This window comes from Anopheles nili, chromosome 2 (genome assembly GCF_943737925.1).
Source record: "Anopheles nili chromosome 2, idAnoNiliSN_F5_01, whole genome shotgun sequence".
Classification (NCBI taxonomy): Eukaryota; Metazoa; Arthropoda; class Insecta; order Diptera; family Culicidae; genus Anopheles; species Anopheles nili.
In genome coordinates this window covers 19562753-19582500 of record NC_071291.1, presented here as the reverse complement: position 1 = coordinate 19582500, position 19748 = coordinate 19562753, and the positions used below count along the sequence as shown (strand labels likewise).

Sequence of the window (19748 nt, the reverse complement as noted above, 5' to 3'; positions counted from 1 at the left end):
GCCCGTAAAATGCCAAAAATCCTAGGGCTGGATTCGCTTATAAGCGACATAAGCAGATCGACGATTGAGATGATGACCAACACACCGTCCATTATGTTCCAGCCTGAGGTAAAGTAAGCGTCCGGACCATAGAACAATCCTGCCGAAACCACCTAAACGAACCGACAAAGGGAAAGAAGCCTGTCAATACATGCATGGTAGATGCCTGTTGCCATCCTGGCAGGACAACACGATACCTTGATGAACATTTCCACCGCAAAAACGACGGTGAAGATGTAGTTTGCAGTGGCGAGGAAGTATCGTTCGGTACAATTCGGCGGAATGTTAGGCCGTTCCATGGCCAGCGTGATGCAGTTAAGCGCGATGAACAGCAGGATCACATTATCGAACCACTTTTGATTAACGAACCAGGTACAAATCTGCCGGAATCTGCGAAAAACGAACCCAAAGAGTAGGTTTTAAACCGTTCACGCCCGTCTAACCAATTCTGCGATAGTTACTTGTTATGCTCAGGAAAAATGTACAACGTGTAAGCTTCATGGTCCTCCACGAAGTGGTACGGTGTTACCATGCGGAAGAACTGCTTCAATCTTCCCTTTCCCTTCTTCTTCGGTGTGCCGTCACTTCTGGTCGCCTTATCGGGCAGATCGGTGCTGTTGCCTGCAATCTTGAACGCATTCGAGGACTTGTCCAGCTTGCCCTTGTCCATCTCGTCCTGCAGGTGTTTGATTTCGAGGTTTCTTATGCTGCTCATCGGTGACTGCTTGTGGTAGGCCTGCTCGAACGATGACATGCGCCGTCGATTGTTCGGCGTTCGAATGTCACACAACCGGAGCGAGTTTTTCCGATCAAAGTAGTACTTGGTGCTGCCGTTGTTATAGTAACACCGCGGGTGCGATGTTGTGCTGAGGTTGCTAGCGATGCTACTAGCGCCACTGTCAACCTTCACCGAGGACGAACGTCTGACCGAGCTGCGCCTGCGGCTCGGCGTTCTGGAACCCTGTGTGTCGTTTTGGATGCGATTGCTCTTCTCCAACAGTGGATCGAGCGTGCGCCGTTCGGTAATGTTGTATCCTGCAAACGTAATAGCAAGAAAAACCGCCATCGATTACATACCGCTGATCTACCAAAGAATTCCGTAGTTGTTGGGTTTTGTTACCTTTCGGCTGGGATAAGATCTTCCCATTATTCAACATGCCCTCTTCAGTGGAAGCTTGCCGATGCAGCCCACCGGTTGGCCCGTCGTCCTTTCCGATGGCTTTCGGTGCGCTGGCCGACTCTGATAGCGATTTGTCGAGCTTTCGCTGCTGCTTTTCAGCCATCACCAACTTGCTGTCCGAGGCGGTTGTGTGGTTTTTGTCGTGCTTCTTGCGCATCTCGTTCAGCACAGGCGTTCCCTCGAAGAACGACCGATCGTCCAGCGTTTTCAACGAACCGAGAATGGAGGGTGGCTTTAACAGGGAGGAATTTTCACGCTCATACTTCTCGAAGTCCGCTTGATCCCAGTCCTTGAAGCTTGCACCGGATTCCATGGTGCCGCTCGGTGAGTCCTGGGGTGTTGCCGCGGTAGTCGTAATGATCGGAGGATCCTGAACCTGGATGTTGTACAGCTTCAGGGATTCGGTTTTTTTCTGAAACGAAAAATCCAACGACACAATCGAGATGCACTACACGATCAACCCCCCCTACACCCCTAGCTTACTCCTCTGATCTTTTTGTTGGCATGAGGTTCCGCTTTCGAGACGTCCTTCTCTCGTTTGTTCTTCTGCGCCACGTTTTTGGGATCCTCGTAGGTGGGCTGAAGCAACCGTTGCTTCTGTATGTTGCACTTTATGTCGAGGTTGCGAACCTTAAAAATCAATCCATCGAAAGGTGGTCACTAACTGGCCTACGAACTTTCAAGCATGTGTTATAGGCGTACCTTGCTAAGCTCCTCAACACTGTACCACTTGCCACGGGATCCGTTGTAGCTGTCCGTGGTCGATGATTCCGAAAAGCTGCGCTGATCGTCGTACACCTCCATGCTTTGCTCTTGAGCTAGCGCTTCGGCGTTAAGCTTGGCCTTTACCAGTTCTCTCTGTTCGCGTTCTCTGCGTTCGTTACGCTACAGGTCTCGACGGTAGGGAAAAGAAAGAATGGGCAGGATAAGATCGCAATCTTACGATGGGGGAGCTGCAGGCTCCCATGAAAAACCAGAACCGTAACCGTGAGCAGCGCAGTTCCGTCGGTGAGGGCAACCGTCTGACACCGGGCTACATACCTCCGAGCTGAAGCCTTCCACCAGGATGGCAACTAACAGATTGAACAGGACGTAGTTGCCGAAGGTCATGAGCGTGACAAAGTAGAGCGCTGCCCAATGGCTTGTCTTTTCCATACCATTGAACAACACCACGTTCCAATCCTCTTGCGTGAGTATCTAAACGGTAGAACGGAAATAGAGTGACGAGTGCCAACAGGCTGGGGTAAAAACAATTCGCGCGGCACATGGCCATCGCGGTACACGACACAACGACAGATAGTTTGGTAATAGGGATAGAGTGTTCACGATAGCGAAATTTTACACCGATAACGTACAACAATAACAACACACAGCTAGAAAAATTATCATAGAAGGAGTGGGAGATCATGGAAAACGTCGTAAAGGGGTTTAATACAATTTGCATGCCAGCGAGTAGCAATCTACAGCTAGCACTACAACACAACAACTACTACTACTGCTACTACTACTTCTGCCGCTGCTACAGCTACTACATTTTATTGGAACATTTTTTCTTGCAAAAAATACACAAAGACTTTGGTTTGGTATTGCGTACGAACGTGAAACAAAAGGAAAATAGCTTTCGATCGATCGGAATTAATTACACAAAAATGTCAAAACAGAACGGTGCATGTAGCATGAGCATAAAGTTAACATATTGAAACCGCTAAATCTGCATTCGACGAACAAAAGGTGCATTCGTGAGGCACAACAACGGATTCTTGAACGATTTGCGTTGATGGAAATGAGTAACAACGAAATGACAACAATGAAAAAGGGAACACGAAAAGTCTGGTGTTTGTCGCTTGACGAGTAACAGAGTGTAATGAAACAGAGGTGTAAAGTTTTGAAGGAACATGCTACCCAGCCGCCGAAGAACGATCGCGAATGATCATCTCTGCGGTTTGGGGATCAAGGTGCGATAACGTAGAAGAAAAAAAAACATGTGTGTTTTGTTTCGTGGTATACATCTGTAACGAATGCGAACATACAAGGCTTCAAACGAATAGAAAAGTCCTACAAGAGCGCCTGGTGGACGTTGCTGATGCGGAACACAGGAACATGATTGCGATGCACATAGAACCACCGGAACGAACAGACCCTTTGCCGGGGGCCTCTTAAGCCCCGGTCGGACCTGTTTGTTCCGTGCTAAAGCATGGCCGGGAACGATCAACAAACTCACAATATTACCAGTAGGGAGTATGTACGGGACGTGTACAGAACGTGAGGAAACACGGACGGATATCAAATCTATAAGAAGTGTACAGTAAAACAACACAGATAACCGCTCGAGTGTTGGCTACACAATCGAGACGAACGAAGAAAACCAGTGATTCCTTCTTGGCATATGTGACTTGGAGGACGAATTTTGATAAAAAATTTATATATTTACACACACACACACGCACACACACACACAGGAGAGAGTAAGAAAGAGAGAGAGAGAAGAGGGCGCGCGTAATATAGCGCAAACGAAACACGGAACACGTGCTTGGAACAGGTCGGCACTTACTTGAAAGACGGTTACAGTGGCCCAGAGGATATTGTTGAAATGTTTTCTGTCGCATTCACATTGCGGATGCTTGGAGACAATTTCTGGACAAGTACATTCCCTCTCTTTCCCGCTTTCTTCGACAAACTTACAGAACTTACCTCCAAAAAGGTACATGCCAAGAATGCTATAAATTATGGTATATGTATATATATGTATATATATATATAATTATGTTTCAAAAAACGATGCAAGAACCAATATCACTAAAGCATTCATTTTCTTTTGTATGTTGGAATAATGGATTTTGATAACGAAATCGCAACTACGGTTCCAGATTCGATTCTGCGCTCAGTCAGTAGTGTAATAAATAACCTTTGATGCTTGCGAAGCTTGGTACACACGTTCACCACACGATACACCTGGGCGGGGAACGGAAACATAAATGTCTTGTGCAATCGAGCATGGCAGAGAAATTGAATTTAATTTGCAACTCAAGATAAGCATTATTCATTTATCATCATTCACAGTGTGTTGTTTCACGAGCAAACATCGAATATCGAGGTAACTGCCAATTGGAAAATTGCATACCTTTCGGGGAAGGACGAGCACTTCTATCGTTTATTGCAATACTGACAGGCAGAGCGGCGTATCTGTTTGGTATTATGTTTTGTTTTTATGTTTTTTTTCTTTGTTGTTCGGTTGTTTTCTAATTTCAGTATGATCTACGAATTCAGTGTACTCGTTAATGGCGCATTCGTTTGTCCTCTGCGTTGTTTAACTATGCCAAATTTTGCCGCAGATTTCTTCCATTGCTGCAGACTTTTGTACGTCCCAATCCAGTGCACACAGACGCAACCATAGTGCTCGAGGAAACGTTCGTTTCATCGAGGATAACGCCTCGCCGAATGCTACCGGATGTAAGCAAACACAAAAGCCGCAGAATGAAGCCGTACACCGATCGTGGCCGTGTGAGCTTTGTTCCTATATTACTATTTGTTTGCTTCAATGGCTTGACTGTTCTACTGGAAAATGGATTGGCATGGATGTTGATTAACTGTTGGAGTGGTTAATATCTCTTCGTTTAATGCACGGGTTGTAGTTATTTGTATCAGTTTTGTGTATTAATTGGTGTATTAATTGGAAGGTCAACGTTTCTACGATATGAATGTTTCTGTTTGCTTTTGTGCTTCTTCCTCTCGATTCATACTCAAACTAGTGGCATAGTGTTTCATTTCCGGTTGGTGGGATCGCTATGTCTGGGTCCTATCTGTTTCAGTTTTTTTTTATTATTTTGGGACGATTTGAAAGCGTTATCTACCCTCCAGGTTGCTGTATATGAACGGCATTGAGGTTAGTTGTGATAGATTTTGTTGTTGCTGTAGCTGATTTTTCACTAGTATTCAGCGGCTGACTAGCAGGCTTAGCGCCGGGACTGTTTTGTGTGGGAAATGTGCGAATCGAACGTACCGCCGGCTGGCAACGTTCGAGCGTCTGTTTGTATAAATAAATGTCCTGGCTGGTTGCTGGGTGGCAGTGTGCAGTTGTGCATGTGCGACAAACTGTTCGCGTGATCATGTTATCGCGATGAGCTTTTATGGGCGATCGGCTGGCAGGGCCAGAGAAGAAAGTATGAAGTAGAAAAGAAAGGAAAAAGAAAGAGAAAGAGAGAGCAAAAACAAGGCAAGAAAGTAGGAACGAGGCAAACACGCAGCATGCACGAACGAATTAATGCGATTAAGAGACCATCCTGCTTGTACATTCCGTCGAGCATGGAGACTCGTTTCGAAATTCAATTATGCTGCACGAGGAGCACGAGAGCACAAAGTTGGCGAAAATTTGGCACGTTCGTCTGGGGTCTTCTGTTTTTGGGCGGGTGGCGTATCAAACAACTGAGAACTGTAGGTGCGAGTGTAGCTGGCATGAGGATTTAATGGCGCCCAATTAGGCTGGCGATTTACACGCGTTACGAATTAAGGTCCTTGTTGATTTTTTTTTTGAATTCTTTCGTGATACAGCAATAACTCATGCGCTGGAGCAATAGTGTATGCATATATATATAGATAAATGACAAATGGTTGTTCCACACTTCAATATACACAGCGAACACGTGAATGATACTGAGATCAACGCATATACAGATAGAAATGTTAGCAAACAATTGTTTCGTGTAGGTGTATACGGTTAGACGCGTGGGATACCGTCATATCGACCAATCCAGGAAACAAAAATGTCCATATGAGTTTCAGTAAATGCATAACGGAAAAAAGGCAACGGATTCGAGCAAAAGGAGCATTCGTGCTGAATATTAGTGTTTTTAAACTTGCGGCCCAAAAAAGCGGCCCAAACTTACCTTTGGAAGGAAGAGGCAATGGGTTTACACATAGTTCATTGTCGTACTTTTTTGTTGTTGTTTGTTTCAAATTATCTACAGACAGTATTGAGCTGTTTGTGATAGGGTGATGTAGTTGGTTTTTAGTACTGTTTACACTGAGTGAGTAATAATATACAAATTCCACAGAAAAGAAAGTAATATAAAACACTCTGGCGTCACTCAGCGCACATTAGAATACGATGCAAATACTCAGACATGTGTGTGTTTACATTCGCATTCGCAAAATTATTGTTATCGTTCAAGGAGCAGTAAGGGAAGAGGACGAGGTGGGCCCTCGAGAGGAACATTCCGTTAGTTCGATCAGGACCAAACAGATAGATGGAAATTTATATAGAGAATGAGAAAGAGCTTGTATGAGAGCGCGTGAGAGCAAGAGCGAACGTAAGAGAAAACATGAAGAAAAGGAAATCTAAACTCCACCAAAACGATAATGAGGAAAAACGGGGGAAAATCAGAACACAAACACACACACACATGATGCCAACGGGCAGAGAGCAGCAGAACACCATGATCGTGAGTGAGTAGGTTAGTATACTTTTTGTTTTTTTTTTGTTTTGTTTTAGGGAGGTGTTTGGATTTTACACAACGTTTGCTAATGCTACGTCGGTCACTGTAGGGACACACCGAGAAGGGTAACGATCGAGCTACTGCAAATCGGCAAGAGGCATTCAAAGGTGGATGGGTTTCGGGAAAGAGCTGGTTAGTGAGACCCGTGTGAGTCGAAGCAAAACGATCACGGGTGATCTACTACCGTTCACTAACATCGAGCTGCTTCTGGTGGGAAGAGTGGGATAACAAACCAAACAAAAACAAAACACCCTTAACAGGATGTTTTTTTGGTGGATTTGCCAGCAAAACTAATGATGCTCAACGGCGCCGCGAATCCGGCTCGAATTTTCGAACAACCGGGCGCCATTAATGGGAAGGTGGATCGTGTTTGGCGGTTCGGAAACCAAAAAGAGTTAAAAAGTGAAAGTGAAAACAAAAAACAAAGACACAACCAAACCGAAAACAAACAAACAAAGAAACGATGTAACGAATGCGGCAACACAATCAAACGCAACAAGGTGCACAGTAGAAGAGTAGTTATATAGATATATGGATGTACTTTTAAAAATCAAAACAAATACTCGTTCGCAACAAACAAGGTAATATGCATGTACAATCGAAGCGATGGATTATTGAAGAAAAACGAACTATTATGGGAGCAGGGTGGCTGGAAAGATTGGGTGGGCGGGAGATGAGTTGGAGCAAGGGGGTGGGGGTGGGGTGGGGGTGGTCGTTGCTGGGGCAGCGGGAAGGGAGAGAAAAGTAGAGAAGAGAAAGTAAAAGGGCGTTGCTTTTAAATACCTGAAAAACGGTCACCAGGGCCCACAGGAGGCTGTCAAAATTTTTTCTATCACACTCCACCTCTCCGGCGGTCTCGTTTTTTTCGCAGAACTTGCAGCCAAATAGATTCATTCCAAGTATACTTGGGAAAACACACAGTGGATGATGGATTGAGTTGATTATTTTGCTCATTTAGACATTCGACAAGCGGTCGGGTTCGTTTTTTTTTTTTTAATTTTTTTGGTGGGGAATATGTGGCAAGGATATGTGGCATGGGATCTAGGGGTGGGAGAGTAGGTGTTAACGATCGGTTCGAGTGGGTGACAAAGAGTGGGTACGTCCTGTCGGTTTCATCTCCGCGAAGAAGAAGACGAAACAAAAAAAAAACGGAAACACCGAAACAGAAGAAAATAGAAGGACAAAACGATTGGAAACAGAGAAAACAGGAGTAAGCGGTCCTGGCGGTCTGGCTTCCTTTCCCCATTGTCCAACCCCCCACCCCTTAAATATGAGCTGGGGGTGGGGGGGGGGGGGGGTTGGGGGAATTACATCTACCCTTCGCAAAACACTGACGGGGCAGCTCAAACGCGTATGTATATGCATTAAGGCGGCAGGTGCTCGGTTCTGGTGGTAGCTAAGGTATGCGACAGTGTGCTCGAATGGCCCTGCGGCGGCGAAGTTGTACTGTACAGTGAGTAGTTGGGGGGTAGTAGGGACATGGTAGGTAATAGAAATGGCATGAAGGCTGGTGAGGTGATGTATAACGACTATCATCTAGCCCGGCACAAACACACACACACATACACACACACACACACGCCGCGTGAAGTGCGTATCGTCTGCAGCGTAGGTGCCACCCGCTTAGAGTCCTGGAAGGGAGCGAATTTTGCCACTTGTCCCTACGATCGAGGCTCAAGACAGCGAGCCAGGTGGCACCGGGAGGCCGGGTGGCTCTTTCTCACTCTCTCCTTTCCTTGTTTCCTTTTCTCTGTGGCTTTTCTCTGTCTCGAAACAAAGCGAAAGCCGGCCTACATTGAGCAACGTTTGTTCGCTTAGCTTTGGGCGCCCCAAAAGTGTGTGGCCACCCCTTTGACGTCCTTCCTTGATTAATAACCAATATAATACAGGTAGTTATAGCGTTCTGTTTTAGATCTCTCGTTTATCAAACCAAAGAAAAAAGCACCATTCGCTTCGGTTAGCATGCTCGCGCCGAGTTTGTTGGTTGATTGGTTTCTTCTTATCTCTTCGCTTCGTGTGCAAGATTTGCTTTTGCTCGAATAAGATTTCCTATCGCTTTCCGGACGCTCTACTACGATCGGGTCGTCTATTGAATGCTACGAAAGGACCGAGGGGGGAAATGGCCACCTACCTGAATATGAAAATGAACAGTATCAGCAGGCTGAAGAAGATGGCCACGTTGTCCATCGTGCGCAGCATGACAAACAGCTGCCGGCGCAGGTTAGGCATAAAGCGGACGAGCTTCAGGATGCGCAGCAATCGGAACGTTCGCAGCACGCTCAGGCCCGAACTGCCCTGGCCCTCACCGAGATAGGCCTGGGCCAACTCCACCACGCTGCCAAGACACATGGGGCGAGTCGAACAAACGTTAGACAGGACGTTCGGAAACACCCACCTGAGCTGGGGTACCTGAGTATGACGATCACTCCATCGAAGACGTTAAACCCGTTCGCGACGTACCGGAACGGACCTTCGGCGATCACCTTCAGCACCATCTCCACGGCAAAGATGCCCGAGAAGACGATGTTGCTCGTCTCAACGATCGCCGTCAGCTCGGCCGGTTGATCGTGGTACTCGATACCCATCGAGAGCGTGTTGATGAGGATCGCGAGCAGGATACCCTGCTGGAAGTACTTGTGATCGACCAGCTTCTTCACGACGAACCGCGCCAGATGGCAGCTACGCCGGAAGCAGCGCCAAACGGTCGCAAGAACACGCACGCACCTCGATCGCTTCGGTGGTTTCTCCTCGGCAAGACCCTGATTTTGGTAGTACTCGTAGCAGCAGGCGAACTCCTCCACGCTGATGTTGTTGATGGCCCCCGTCGTCAGTGATTCGAACCCGGCCCGGGACGGGTCATTGCTGGACTTACTGCTCAGCCGTTCGACTTCCGTCAGGGCCGGGTTTGCGTTGGTTGGAACCGCCAACTGCTGCTGTTGCTGCTGAAGGCGTGCCGTTTCTGGACCCTTGGCACGCTTCAGCGACGTGTAGAACGACTCCAGCGTCGTCTGACCCGTCGGTAGAGCGGCCGAGAATGCTACCGAGAATGCGAGCAACTCCTGACACGTCATGGCGTCTGTCAGGCACAGATCGGAGTACTCGTTGAACACCGTGCTCACCGTCTGCAGCGAGTGGGGCAGATTGACCTGGCGGTGAAAGTGAGATGCGAGAAGGTAGCGCAGGAATGACAGCGAGTTCGGTCCCCTCCCCATCCGGTGACCCGGAACTCCCCCCCACCCCCCACGAGCTTCTCCCCCTTCGGCCCACGATCCAGTACCTGCCAGATACTCCCGTCACCCGCTTGGGTCATTTTCTCCACACAGTACACATTCTTATCTTGCGGTGGTTCTGTAATGGTTGGAGGCGTATGAAGCACGACATATTCGTTAAACATAACCGATGATCTGCGTCTACCTGCTGACGGGGGGCTTAGCAAACTTGGCATACAGTGGTGATCCTGGGAAACACGGAAATGACCATTACTCTCCGAACCCTCGCCCCACGCGCGGAACTCCCCGGTGACTCTCGGCCCACCATCCGGTGTTGCTCGGTGGAAGCCGTACCAGCGTGAACCGCTCGTCGGTACCACTACACTCACTTGTCCGTTCGATTGATCCTCGTTGTTGATCTTCAGCAGCAGCACCTTCTGCCGGTCCTCGTTCAGGTAGCTGGTGGAGTTGTTGAGCGCGTTGTTCTTGATGTTCTCCAGGGACACGATCTCGGAGACTTCCGGCGACGATGGCTGGTTGTCGGTTCCTGCTTGGTTGCCTGCGTCGGGATGCGCATGTCCTGTCGTCCCGGTCCGGTTGATCGACAGGTTCGATTGCAGATGGTCGTGTTTGGTCTTGCAGGTGGGCTGCAGGTTGGTGATCGAGGCGTGCGCTAATAGGGCACTCATCCTCGGGCACTTGGGGTGGTGCGCTTTGATTTTGTTCGGTGACAGCGTTATCGTTTCCGGGGTGCACGGTATTAGGCCCTCCTTGCGCCGTTGCATGTGGTACCTGTGGACGGAGACGGGAAGCAGAGAACCGATTGTTCGGTTTTGTGTAGTAGCGCAGGGATGCGGTTTTCGTGCGGGTTAAAGGTGTACGGTGCTCGGCAGATAAGAGTGTGTAGGGCGTGGGCGGAGGATCGCCACCGGATGCACGCGGGTCGGTTGGCATGCGGCGAAGGGACGTGCTGGTGTTGAAGGGACGAGTAGACACTACACTCCCCGGGGTGGCCGGAAACGATCCACTCTGACCCTAGCTCGTAAAGTGTCGGCTCCCCGCTTTGGATCTTGCTGGCATCCCAAACCCCATTGTTCGTTCTACTGCTCTATGAGGTGCGTAGTTAGTCGAAAAACAGCTCATTCATACTTATACAATCGTAACTTCTTAATGATGCGGCGCTTGAGGCGGCGATACAGGTGTCCGATGTACTTCACGATCTCGGCGTAGCACGTCGTCGGTTCGGAGTTGTTGGTGCTGGAGGCCAGCGTTGATGAGGACGTGAATCGGGCCCGTTCCTGCCGCATCCGTTCCATTTCGCGTTTTTTCGTTTCGGAAAATTGCGTCGCGATGACGACCAGGCAGAGGTTGATCATGAAGAATGAACCGATCTGTATGGCATAGAAACGAACACGTCAGTAGGTATCATTCTCGCCCCACCAGGGGACACGGGTTGTCCGCGAGCTTACCACTATCAGAAGCACAAAATATATCCAATCCCAAAAGCTGTGCGCATCCTGCACGTAGTACATGATGTCGGTCCAGCCTTCCAGCGAGATGACCTGCAACAGACGAACAGAATGTTAACATAAAAGAGAAAGACAGGTTCTTGCACGAGTGCCTCCACACTTACGAGAAATATCGCGACCCAAGCAAGCCCAATATTGTCGAAGGATATCGTCCCCTGGAACGGGTTGTTGCCCAGCTGCGTGCAGTTCGTGTAGTACTGGTTCCAGTTCACGCAAGCCTTCGTCGTGGGCACGTTTTCCGAGTATGGCAGTGCGCTGTCTGTAGGAAGGCAGAAAAAAAGGCGGTTGGAAAGGCTGGGTTGTATGCTTCAGGCTGGCAGACTGCAGAAGGACGCATTACCATTGCATACGAGCGGTCCGATCCGGTACGGGGGCAAATTCTGGCACAGGTGCATCCCGGAGTCGTCCGGCTTGGAGCAGATGTAGTCCTGCTCCTTCGAGAACTCGTAGTAAAATGAGACACTAGAAACACACAGGTGTGAGCGGCAGTAGCAGTGGCGGCGGCACACGAGGAGGTGAAGGCAGGAAGGTAGAAGGGTATACGAGTATTAATCGCGAGGAATAACCAGTGTGGCGGGATGGTAAGGATAACAGAGAAAGAAATACATTTACGATTACGATTAGAATCTATCTATGGTGGATTCAGACTATCTAGACTTGCAGCCGAGTCCTTACTCACACGCACACCGATAATGAAAATGAAAATGAAAAAAAAAAAAACAGATACGCACACGTACAGCTACTACACAACTACCACAAACGGCTTGCGTCTACACTCGGAGGCGCTCAATGGCTTACTAGGATCAAGATATTACTGGCTACAGAGGTCAAGTAGGCCACGACTTTTCGATCGCTTGGGTACTTTTTTTTTCGTTTGGGATACACCGGGAGCTAGACTAAAGGCAGCGTACTAAATACTAGAGGGTAGCAAAGCGCACATCGACTACAGAGAGCCTCCGCACACTTAGGTTCCACTTAGTACACACAGAGGAGGTTTAGCAGCCGTTCGGAGTACAGCCGTTTGCAGGTGGCCCACGGTGGGAGTTGAGCGGTTTCTTTCCGCATTGTTCCACCGTGCGCGACCCTACTAGCTCGGCTTTGCATCCTTGCACACGCACACATACACGCTACGCTACTCTAAGGACATCGAAATCGAACTAAAAGATTGCGGAGAAAGTACACAAAAAAACGAATTTGCGGTAAAAACTGTCACAGAGACCCCACGGGTGCCGTTCTAGGACGAAAGTGGCCAACGGAAAAAAGCATAGACGGCCACAAAGCCTGAATATCGATGAAGAGAATTTAAGTATTACAGCTTCCATTTGGGCTCATAATGAAGCAAGGAATTGAAGCACCAGAAAGTGGAGTTCCGGACGATTCCTCCAAGATTGATCTATTCATTTGCTGCCAGAGGTGGCATTCTGATGCTTGTATTACTGCGTCGAAAATACCTATTTTTACAGTGGATGCAACAAAGCTTGCTCATAACATCAAAGCGGAGAGGATAGCGGGGTTTTGTTAATAGAGAGTAGTTGAATATCTTGTTGTTAAGTGAACATGTTTGTGGCGACATGTGTTGCGGAGTAAATTCAGGTGATTGAATGGTCAGCTGAAGGGTGCGAGTTCTGAGGGCTCCAAGCGAGCGAGTAGTTGTTCTGGTGGTTTAAGTTTTTCAGGCTTTGCTGGCCATTATTTGTTGAGCAGAGTTTTCGATCAATTAGCCGGATGGGATCGGACGAATATATATATACATCCCTTTTGCGAAGGCTGTGTAAGTGTGTGTCAGCGGAAGGAAAACTTCCACGAGGAGCTATACGAGCTCGATATTCGACCGGGCATGTTTTGGAACGATTCGTTCGGGCAAAAGGGCAAAAAAACTCATCTTCTGTGACTTTTTCCACGTCATCCGGGGACGAAGGGGGAAATTTAAAAGAAAATTACTAGCTACCGGGCTAGTGAGAGACGGACAAAAGGAAAATGCCAGACAGAGAAAGACAGAAAAAAAGAGAAAGAAAAGGGCAGAGAGAGAGAGAGAGACAGTCCTCTAACGGAGACAGTGTGTACAGAGAAGGTGGATGCACATGTTTCGGAGCGGTAGAGTTGGGTTTATTCATTTCGTTAGACATAAAGAATGAAACAAAAAAGGGCACAAAATGAGTCTCCGAAATCATAACGATGCAGTACATTGCGAAAAAACAGAAAACAAAAACGACAAAAAGTTGCTACTGCTCAGGGCCACCCAACTCTTCCCGAGGGGTTTTCCGGGATGGGTGGCCACTTTGAGCGACATCTGCTGTGTGACACGACGCATGAAAATGTACGAAAAACGGAAACGAAACCAAAAAGGAATTGCGCAATCATAACTCAACAAAACCGAACTAAGGATCCGATTAGAAACGCATGTGGTTAGCACAGAAATGTGACAGTCAAAGATATCTAGGAGACGAACGTAGAAGATGAATGACAAAATGGATAACTTGTAGGCACTGAATTGAGGTTCAAAAGTGAGCGGTTCTTACGAATTCAAGCGTACGCGAACTCTGTACTCATCTGGAAGGGGCCTGTAATGAAGTGTGTTAGGTTTGGATTACATTGCTGATCGTACTCTGTAGGGTGTTTGGGTGGGTGGCAGGGGTGGTGGGGGTGGTGATGGTGGTCGACAGGGCGAATAAGAACAGGGTGGTGATCGCGCCAACGTTGGCCCTGCCATGTGCGCGAGTGAGGTGAATGATTGTGATGTGAACGGTGAGTTGGCATTTGGAGAATCGAGCTGTCTGAACGTACATGAGGGGCATTGTACTGTCGAGTGTGAAGCGGTGCATTTGGATTGCTCGGTTAGTTTTCTGGGGGAGGTTGGGGGGGTGGGGACAAGGTTTAGAGAGCGTACGAACGAAAGAACAAACAAAAAACAAGAAGAAGAACCAAACACGAAAAGTTCAAGTGGAGTAGTGGGGTTAGTTTGAAACATAAAAATAGGTATTTTCGTTCACGATGAAACACTGAACGGTCGATCGAGTGCAAAAACAAAAGGGCTCGAGAGTGTGTTGAGGGTGGTGGGAGGCCATTGCCATTGGGAAACAGATAGGGCTTGCGGTGCACAGAGCCGAACAGAATGAAACGAACGCGGTACAGCTTCATCCTCAAACGAGAAAACAAAAACGTCCGTTGCAGAGTGGTTAGCAAAAATGGAGTAACACAGAGCGCAAGCGTGCGAGGAAAATCTTAGTGCAGCCGCGAAAAGGCGAAGGCGAACATTTAGCCTGCGGCGCGAAGGGTTCGTAAGTTAAGCCTCCATCGCGAGTAACAAAGGAACGAGAGCCTTGCGCAGCTGGTGGATTAGCGTCCTTTGGGTTAGGGTTGGCCCTCGACCAGAAAAAAAAGGGCGGGCGCGAAAATCGTGCCCGCGCTCGATCGCTTGCAAAAAAAACCGAGCTGCGAGCGGGTTGGATGCATGTTCGAGAAGAAACTCCATTCAAACAGTACGAAGTATAACACAATTACTCTGTTTTTATCTTTTTCTGGTTAACGATTCGGTAGTAAATGTTACGCGGGGACGACGTGCTAAAAAAAGAAAATGTATAAAGTATATACAAACGATCATGAGTACAGGGGAAACAAAATTGGTTGGTGAGATCTATCGGCTATCTTAAGGCTACGAGGTGGGCTCTTGCTTTGCGTTTTATGTTCCACTTTATCCCTTCTTCCCGGAAACGGGATGCGTCGGATCTGGCACGCGGAGCTACCGGCAAGGACATTTACAAGGACTCTAGGCCGAATGCTACAAAGCGAGAGGCCCCTAAGAGTGGTAATGGAAATCATGGGGATGGTGGATGGATGGGAGGGTGGCATATTTGGGGTTTTGGGTTCTTTGCAGTAGTACCACACAGATCGATCGGGCTAGCCCGGGGGCTCTACTACCGGGCAGAGAGATGGCAACTACATTCGGGACGCATCCTTCCGGCTTCTGGAGGCAAGCTTAAGGCAGTAGTGAGGGTTGGAGTAAAGTAATCAAATTTACAATGTACAAGGGAAAACGGCGGGGGAAAGAAACAAATTCAGAAACTGTACAACTGTCGAAACAAATCGAAAGAGAAACAAAGAAAGAGAAAGATAGACAGAGAGCACGAAATAGGCAAGATTGGTCGGAATTGGGGTGGAAAAAAAGGAAACAAGGGCTCGATCGGAAGTAACGCTAGTTGGGAAGAAAAAGTTCACTAACTACAATGTCACTATCAAAGAGATATGAGAGAGAGAGAAAGAGAAAGAGAGATAGAGAGAGAGAGATAAAAGAGCAAGAGAGAAAGAGAGAAAATGGAAAGAAGAAAAACAAAGAAAACCGGGAGCAAGAGAACATCCAACCGCGCGATCCAGACTGATCGGCCGACGGGGCAGGTGGGTTGGCGGTTGTGGGTGGGTGGATGGGTGGGCCCTACTTACAGGTACGCCGGCGGGGACACATTATCCGGCAGCTTGATGACACACCGCTGCCGCAGGATACCCTCCCACAGCTGCACCCCAACGATGCCGAAGATGAAGAACACGAAAAAGCACAGCAGCAGGACGTTACCGAGCATGGGCAGCGTGTCCAGCAGGAGCATCACCAGGATTCGCATGCCTGCGGATGAGATCACGATCGGGAGGGTGTGTGTGTGAGAGAGAGAGAGAGAGAAAGAGAGAGAGAGAGATCCTGGTTGCAAAACGTACTCGGTATGCGGTTGATGGCGCGAAGTGGCCGCAGAACGCGTATCGTCCGGATGGCGGTTAGGTTGAGGTTTTCCACCTGCAGACAGTACTCGAGCGCACCGGCCAGGACGATGAAGAAGTCGAGCCGATTCCACGAGTCGGCCAGGTATGTGCCCTTGCCCCACGCGCCCATCGCCACGATCTTGATCGTCATCTCGAGCGAAAAGAAGGCGAAGATGATGTCGTCGAAGATCTGCAGGGAAAACACCCCGAGTGTGCGTGTGTGAGTGAAAATGGAACGAAGGACGACATTGCCGGAAACGGAACGTACCTGCAGGATCTTGCATCGGTTCGTGACGCAGGCATCGTCCACGCACGGTTGGTACATGCCAAGCGTCACGCAGTTCAGCAGAATGACAATCATCGAAATACGCTCGAACCACGTGCGAAAGGGGTCGTTAAGGAAACTACCCGAATGACATTGCAATATGCTATTGCTACTACGAGACTACTGGGCAATAAAAGGGCTGGTGTAATAAAAAAAAACGGGGCGCATGAGAGCGAGAAAGCCTGAGAGTGAGCAAAGGAAGCTATGAAAGACAGTCAGAGTGTGTGAGAGAGAGAGAGAGAGTTATAAAGAGAGCAAGAGTGTGTGAGAGAGAGCGCGCGTTGTGGGAAAACACATCTGCATCGTTTGAGAAGGAAATGGAGCAATAAAAAAGCACAAGTGAAAGTAAGCGCTGTTGTCCGTTGACTTTTTTTTTTTGAAAAGGATATGGATTAGTGATGAGCTGCAGGCACCAGATGCGCGGTTTCGACTCCTGTGTGAGGTACTTCAGCGAGAACTCGGTGAAGCCCGGATAGGGCAGATTCGGTTCATCATACGAGGACGAAGTCGTATCGCCCTCGCTACAGCTGCTTCCGGACGTGTCGGTGCCATCACTGGACGATGAAACCCGTGTCCCTGGGCTGGGACCTTTCGGCCCACCGGTGGGAGGCCGCTGTCTCCGTGGGGCCGTTACCGTTGAGCCACCCTTTTCGCCACGCAAATTTAGCGACTCAATCACACCACCATAGTTGGCCCTGTCGGTGAATGTGGCCTGCTGCGATGTGGGCTGCTGCTGTTCGCGGTTCGACTGATACGCGACGGTCGCATCCTTCGCCGCGTTTCTCATGGCGCCAGCGGCAGGACCCGCTGCACGGCGGGCAATGGTTGGCCCGGGGATGGGAGGCGTGCAGCGAGAAGAAGGAAAACGGCCGGGAAGGATCGGGACGCTACGCAGCGTTCCACGACGGACGTTTCATGAAGGACGCGCGATACGATACCACGCCAAGGCCGAGGGTGCTGCGCTTCCGATTGCGTTTCCGAAAATCGAACACCCTCGCGAGTAGCTATTTTCACCACCACTACCACTAACACCAGCACTGGTACCACTATCGGAAAAACAAGCCACCCACCACCCCCGTGAAACCACCCACCACCACTAGCACTAGCGCCGAGCACCACTACCACCAGCGTGGTTAAATTAAACAACGATTGCTTTGCTTTTTCTTCTTGCTCACTTGGTCACCGCGCGGACCCGATACCATCTCAATTACAACCCCAGATGATGATGATGATGATGTTTCGCCGATTCACTTGCCGATTTGCCTGTGGCCTTCTTGCGCTTCTTCTTCTCTTCCCAGCCACGGTGTGCTGGCTCGTACACGGGTTTCGACCCAATCAATACTCTGGTGAAAAAACCAACATGGCCTTCCCCGAAACCGAAACGGTGGAATCCGCAGCGGAGGCGCGAGGCACACACGGGAGAAGGGAGAAGGAAAAAAAACGCCAACGAAAACGCACCCCCGTGCACTAACGAAATTGCCTTTTGCGAAATTTGCAGCCTTGCACACACACACACTGCTGGTTGTCACGGTTGCCTGTTTTGGCCGGGTTTTTCACCGATCCGCGGATTGCTGGCCACGGATGGCCGATGGGTTTTACGGGTTCAGGTTCGGCGTCCCCCCTGGCGCTCGCTTTTCTTTGGGGTGCAGATTTTCACTCCCTTCGCGTTCCTTCCAGCAGAGAGCGCTGCTGGGCAGCAGGTCAGCAGCAGCACCAGCACCAGCAGCGGTGGAGAGTTTTCCCGTCCGTGTCAAACGCCAAACACACTGTGAGATCCGTGTGGCCGCTCGAGCTGCCAGTCTGCTCCGGAAGCTGAAAATATCCGAGAGCCAGCGGGACCGAGCATGCGCGTGAAGCGAGCGGCAAAACTGAGGGAAAATTGTAAACAAACGAACACGGTGTCGGCGGCGCAACAGATGAAGTGAAGTGCCACACACACACACACAGGGTGGCTCGCACAGGGTGTGCAAACGCACGTGGCCACCCAAAAACTCGGTGCTGTGGTTTTCCGCGTTCAGGTGCGGCCATCCTGCGGTTACGCTGCGCTGTGGCAGGAACAATTAAATTATGTGGCAGGCAGCAGGTTTTGCTCTGTTTTGTTTGCGCTGTTGTTGAACCGTCATCAGCACGTGGTTGTTTGTTTTTTAGTGGGTGTGTGTGTTTGAGTTTTTAATGTTTTGGAAATGCATTTAATAATGCACCGGAATTAAGCAACATGAACAATAGACTAACACAATATAAAGCTTTGACAAGGCTTAGGCTGTTTTTCACTTTGTGGTCGTTTTTGAAGAATTTTAATTGTAACATACTGTATGATATAGTTTCAGCACAACTACAAGCGATAAAAACAAAACGGCCAAGAACATTTGATGGAGAAACAGGAAAAAGAGAATTTTTAAATGGCATTTCAAAGCAATTTTTGCTTTTAGATTGTATGCTAAAGAATTTTACATTAAAAAGCATTTTATAGAAGAAAAAAATGCAAACCAAGATTGGCTTACAATTTCTCACATGGCCTATCGATAAATCAATATGCAATCTACCTTAGATGCACAGAGATTTTGACAAACGTTTAGAATAAAGCATCTTTGAAATAATGGGGCGTACATAAACCGGTAACGCGGTATTTTTTCCTTTGTGATGATTGTCGCGTCCATTTTACTTAACCTGTACTTATAATAACACTATAAATTCACTTTTATGTTTCCCCCTTAAAAAACATAAATATTAGGCAACATATATAACTGTAAATTCCTCTTGTTTTCGTATTTAGTAGATTATCCCCTTACAAGACGAGAGAGTTCATTTCGGCACGCAACACCACAGCCAATCTGAAACGGTACTCAACATAAAACACTCGTAACCACGCCTATTTTCTGCTATTCACTTCAGCATAACAACACCCATCAAATGCAGCAAAATGAACTCAAAATGCAGAATGCATGTGTTCATCTAAGCATGAGATTTGCATGCGATGCAAGTGAACTATTTCTAACTGAAATGTTGTTTTGAATTATTTATCATTGATCGGTGGGTTTGTTGCTCTTCTATAGGAAAAAAAAATATTTACTGATCACGTAAGAAGAAAATTTCCATTCTGAAAGTAGGCCAAAACTCAACTGATGTTATTATGCATACTCAAAAGGCTAATTTAAATTTAATTACGCTTCATTCCACCCGTTAACATCACCGAAACTCACGATGTAACGCGCCTTGCAACACGGCATG

General features: G+C 48.3%; 1 protein-coding gene across 1 annotated transcript in view; it reads right to left on the bottom strand.

Annotated features, from left to right (window-relative positions):
• LOC128731378 (voltage-dependent T-type calcium channel subunit alpha-1G) overlaps positions 1-17307 on the bottom strand; it is a 20955-nt gene extending 3648 nt beyond the window's left edge. Inside the window, exons 1-21 of the mRNA XM_053824496.1 lie at positions 16910-17307; positions 16464-16575; positions 16154-16385; positions 15887-16064; positions 14951-15010; positions 11790-11911; positions 11554-11708; positions 11390-11482; positions 11070-11311; positions 10310-10712; positions 9989-10168; positions 9121-9857; positions 8843-9046; positions 3771-3936; positions 2261-2416; positions 1922-2104; positions 1703-1849; positions 1160-1631; positions 501-1074; positions 237-429; positions 3-152 (exon numbers count right to left, since the gene is read on the bottom strand). Coding sequence (XP_053680471.1) covers positions 3-152; positions 237-429; positions 501-1074; positions 1160-1631; positions 1703-1849; positions 1922-2104; positions 2261-2416; positions 3771-3936; positions 8843-9046; positions 9121-9857; positions 9989-10168; positions 10310-10712; positions 11070-11311; positions 11390-11482; positions 11554-11708; positions 11790-11911; positions 14951-15010; positions 15887-16064; positions 16154-16385; positions 16464-16575; positions 16910-17307 — 5157 coding nt within the window. The remainder of the gene's footprint in view (positions 1-2; positions 153-236; positions 430-500; positions 1075-1159; positions 1632-1702; positions 1850-1921; positions 2105-2260; positions 2417-3770; positions 3937-8842; positions 9047-9120; positions 9858-9988; positions 10169-10309; positions 10713-11069; positions 11312-11389; positions 11483-11553; positions 11709-11789; positions 11912-14950; positions 15011-15886; positions 16065-16153; positions 16386-16463; positions 16576-16909) is intronic.
• Positions 17308-19748: the final 2441 nt, after the last annotated feature.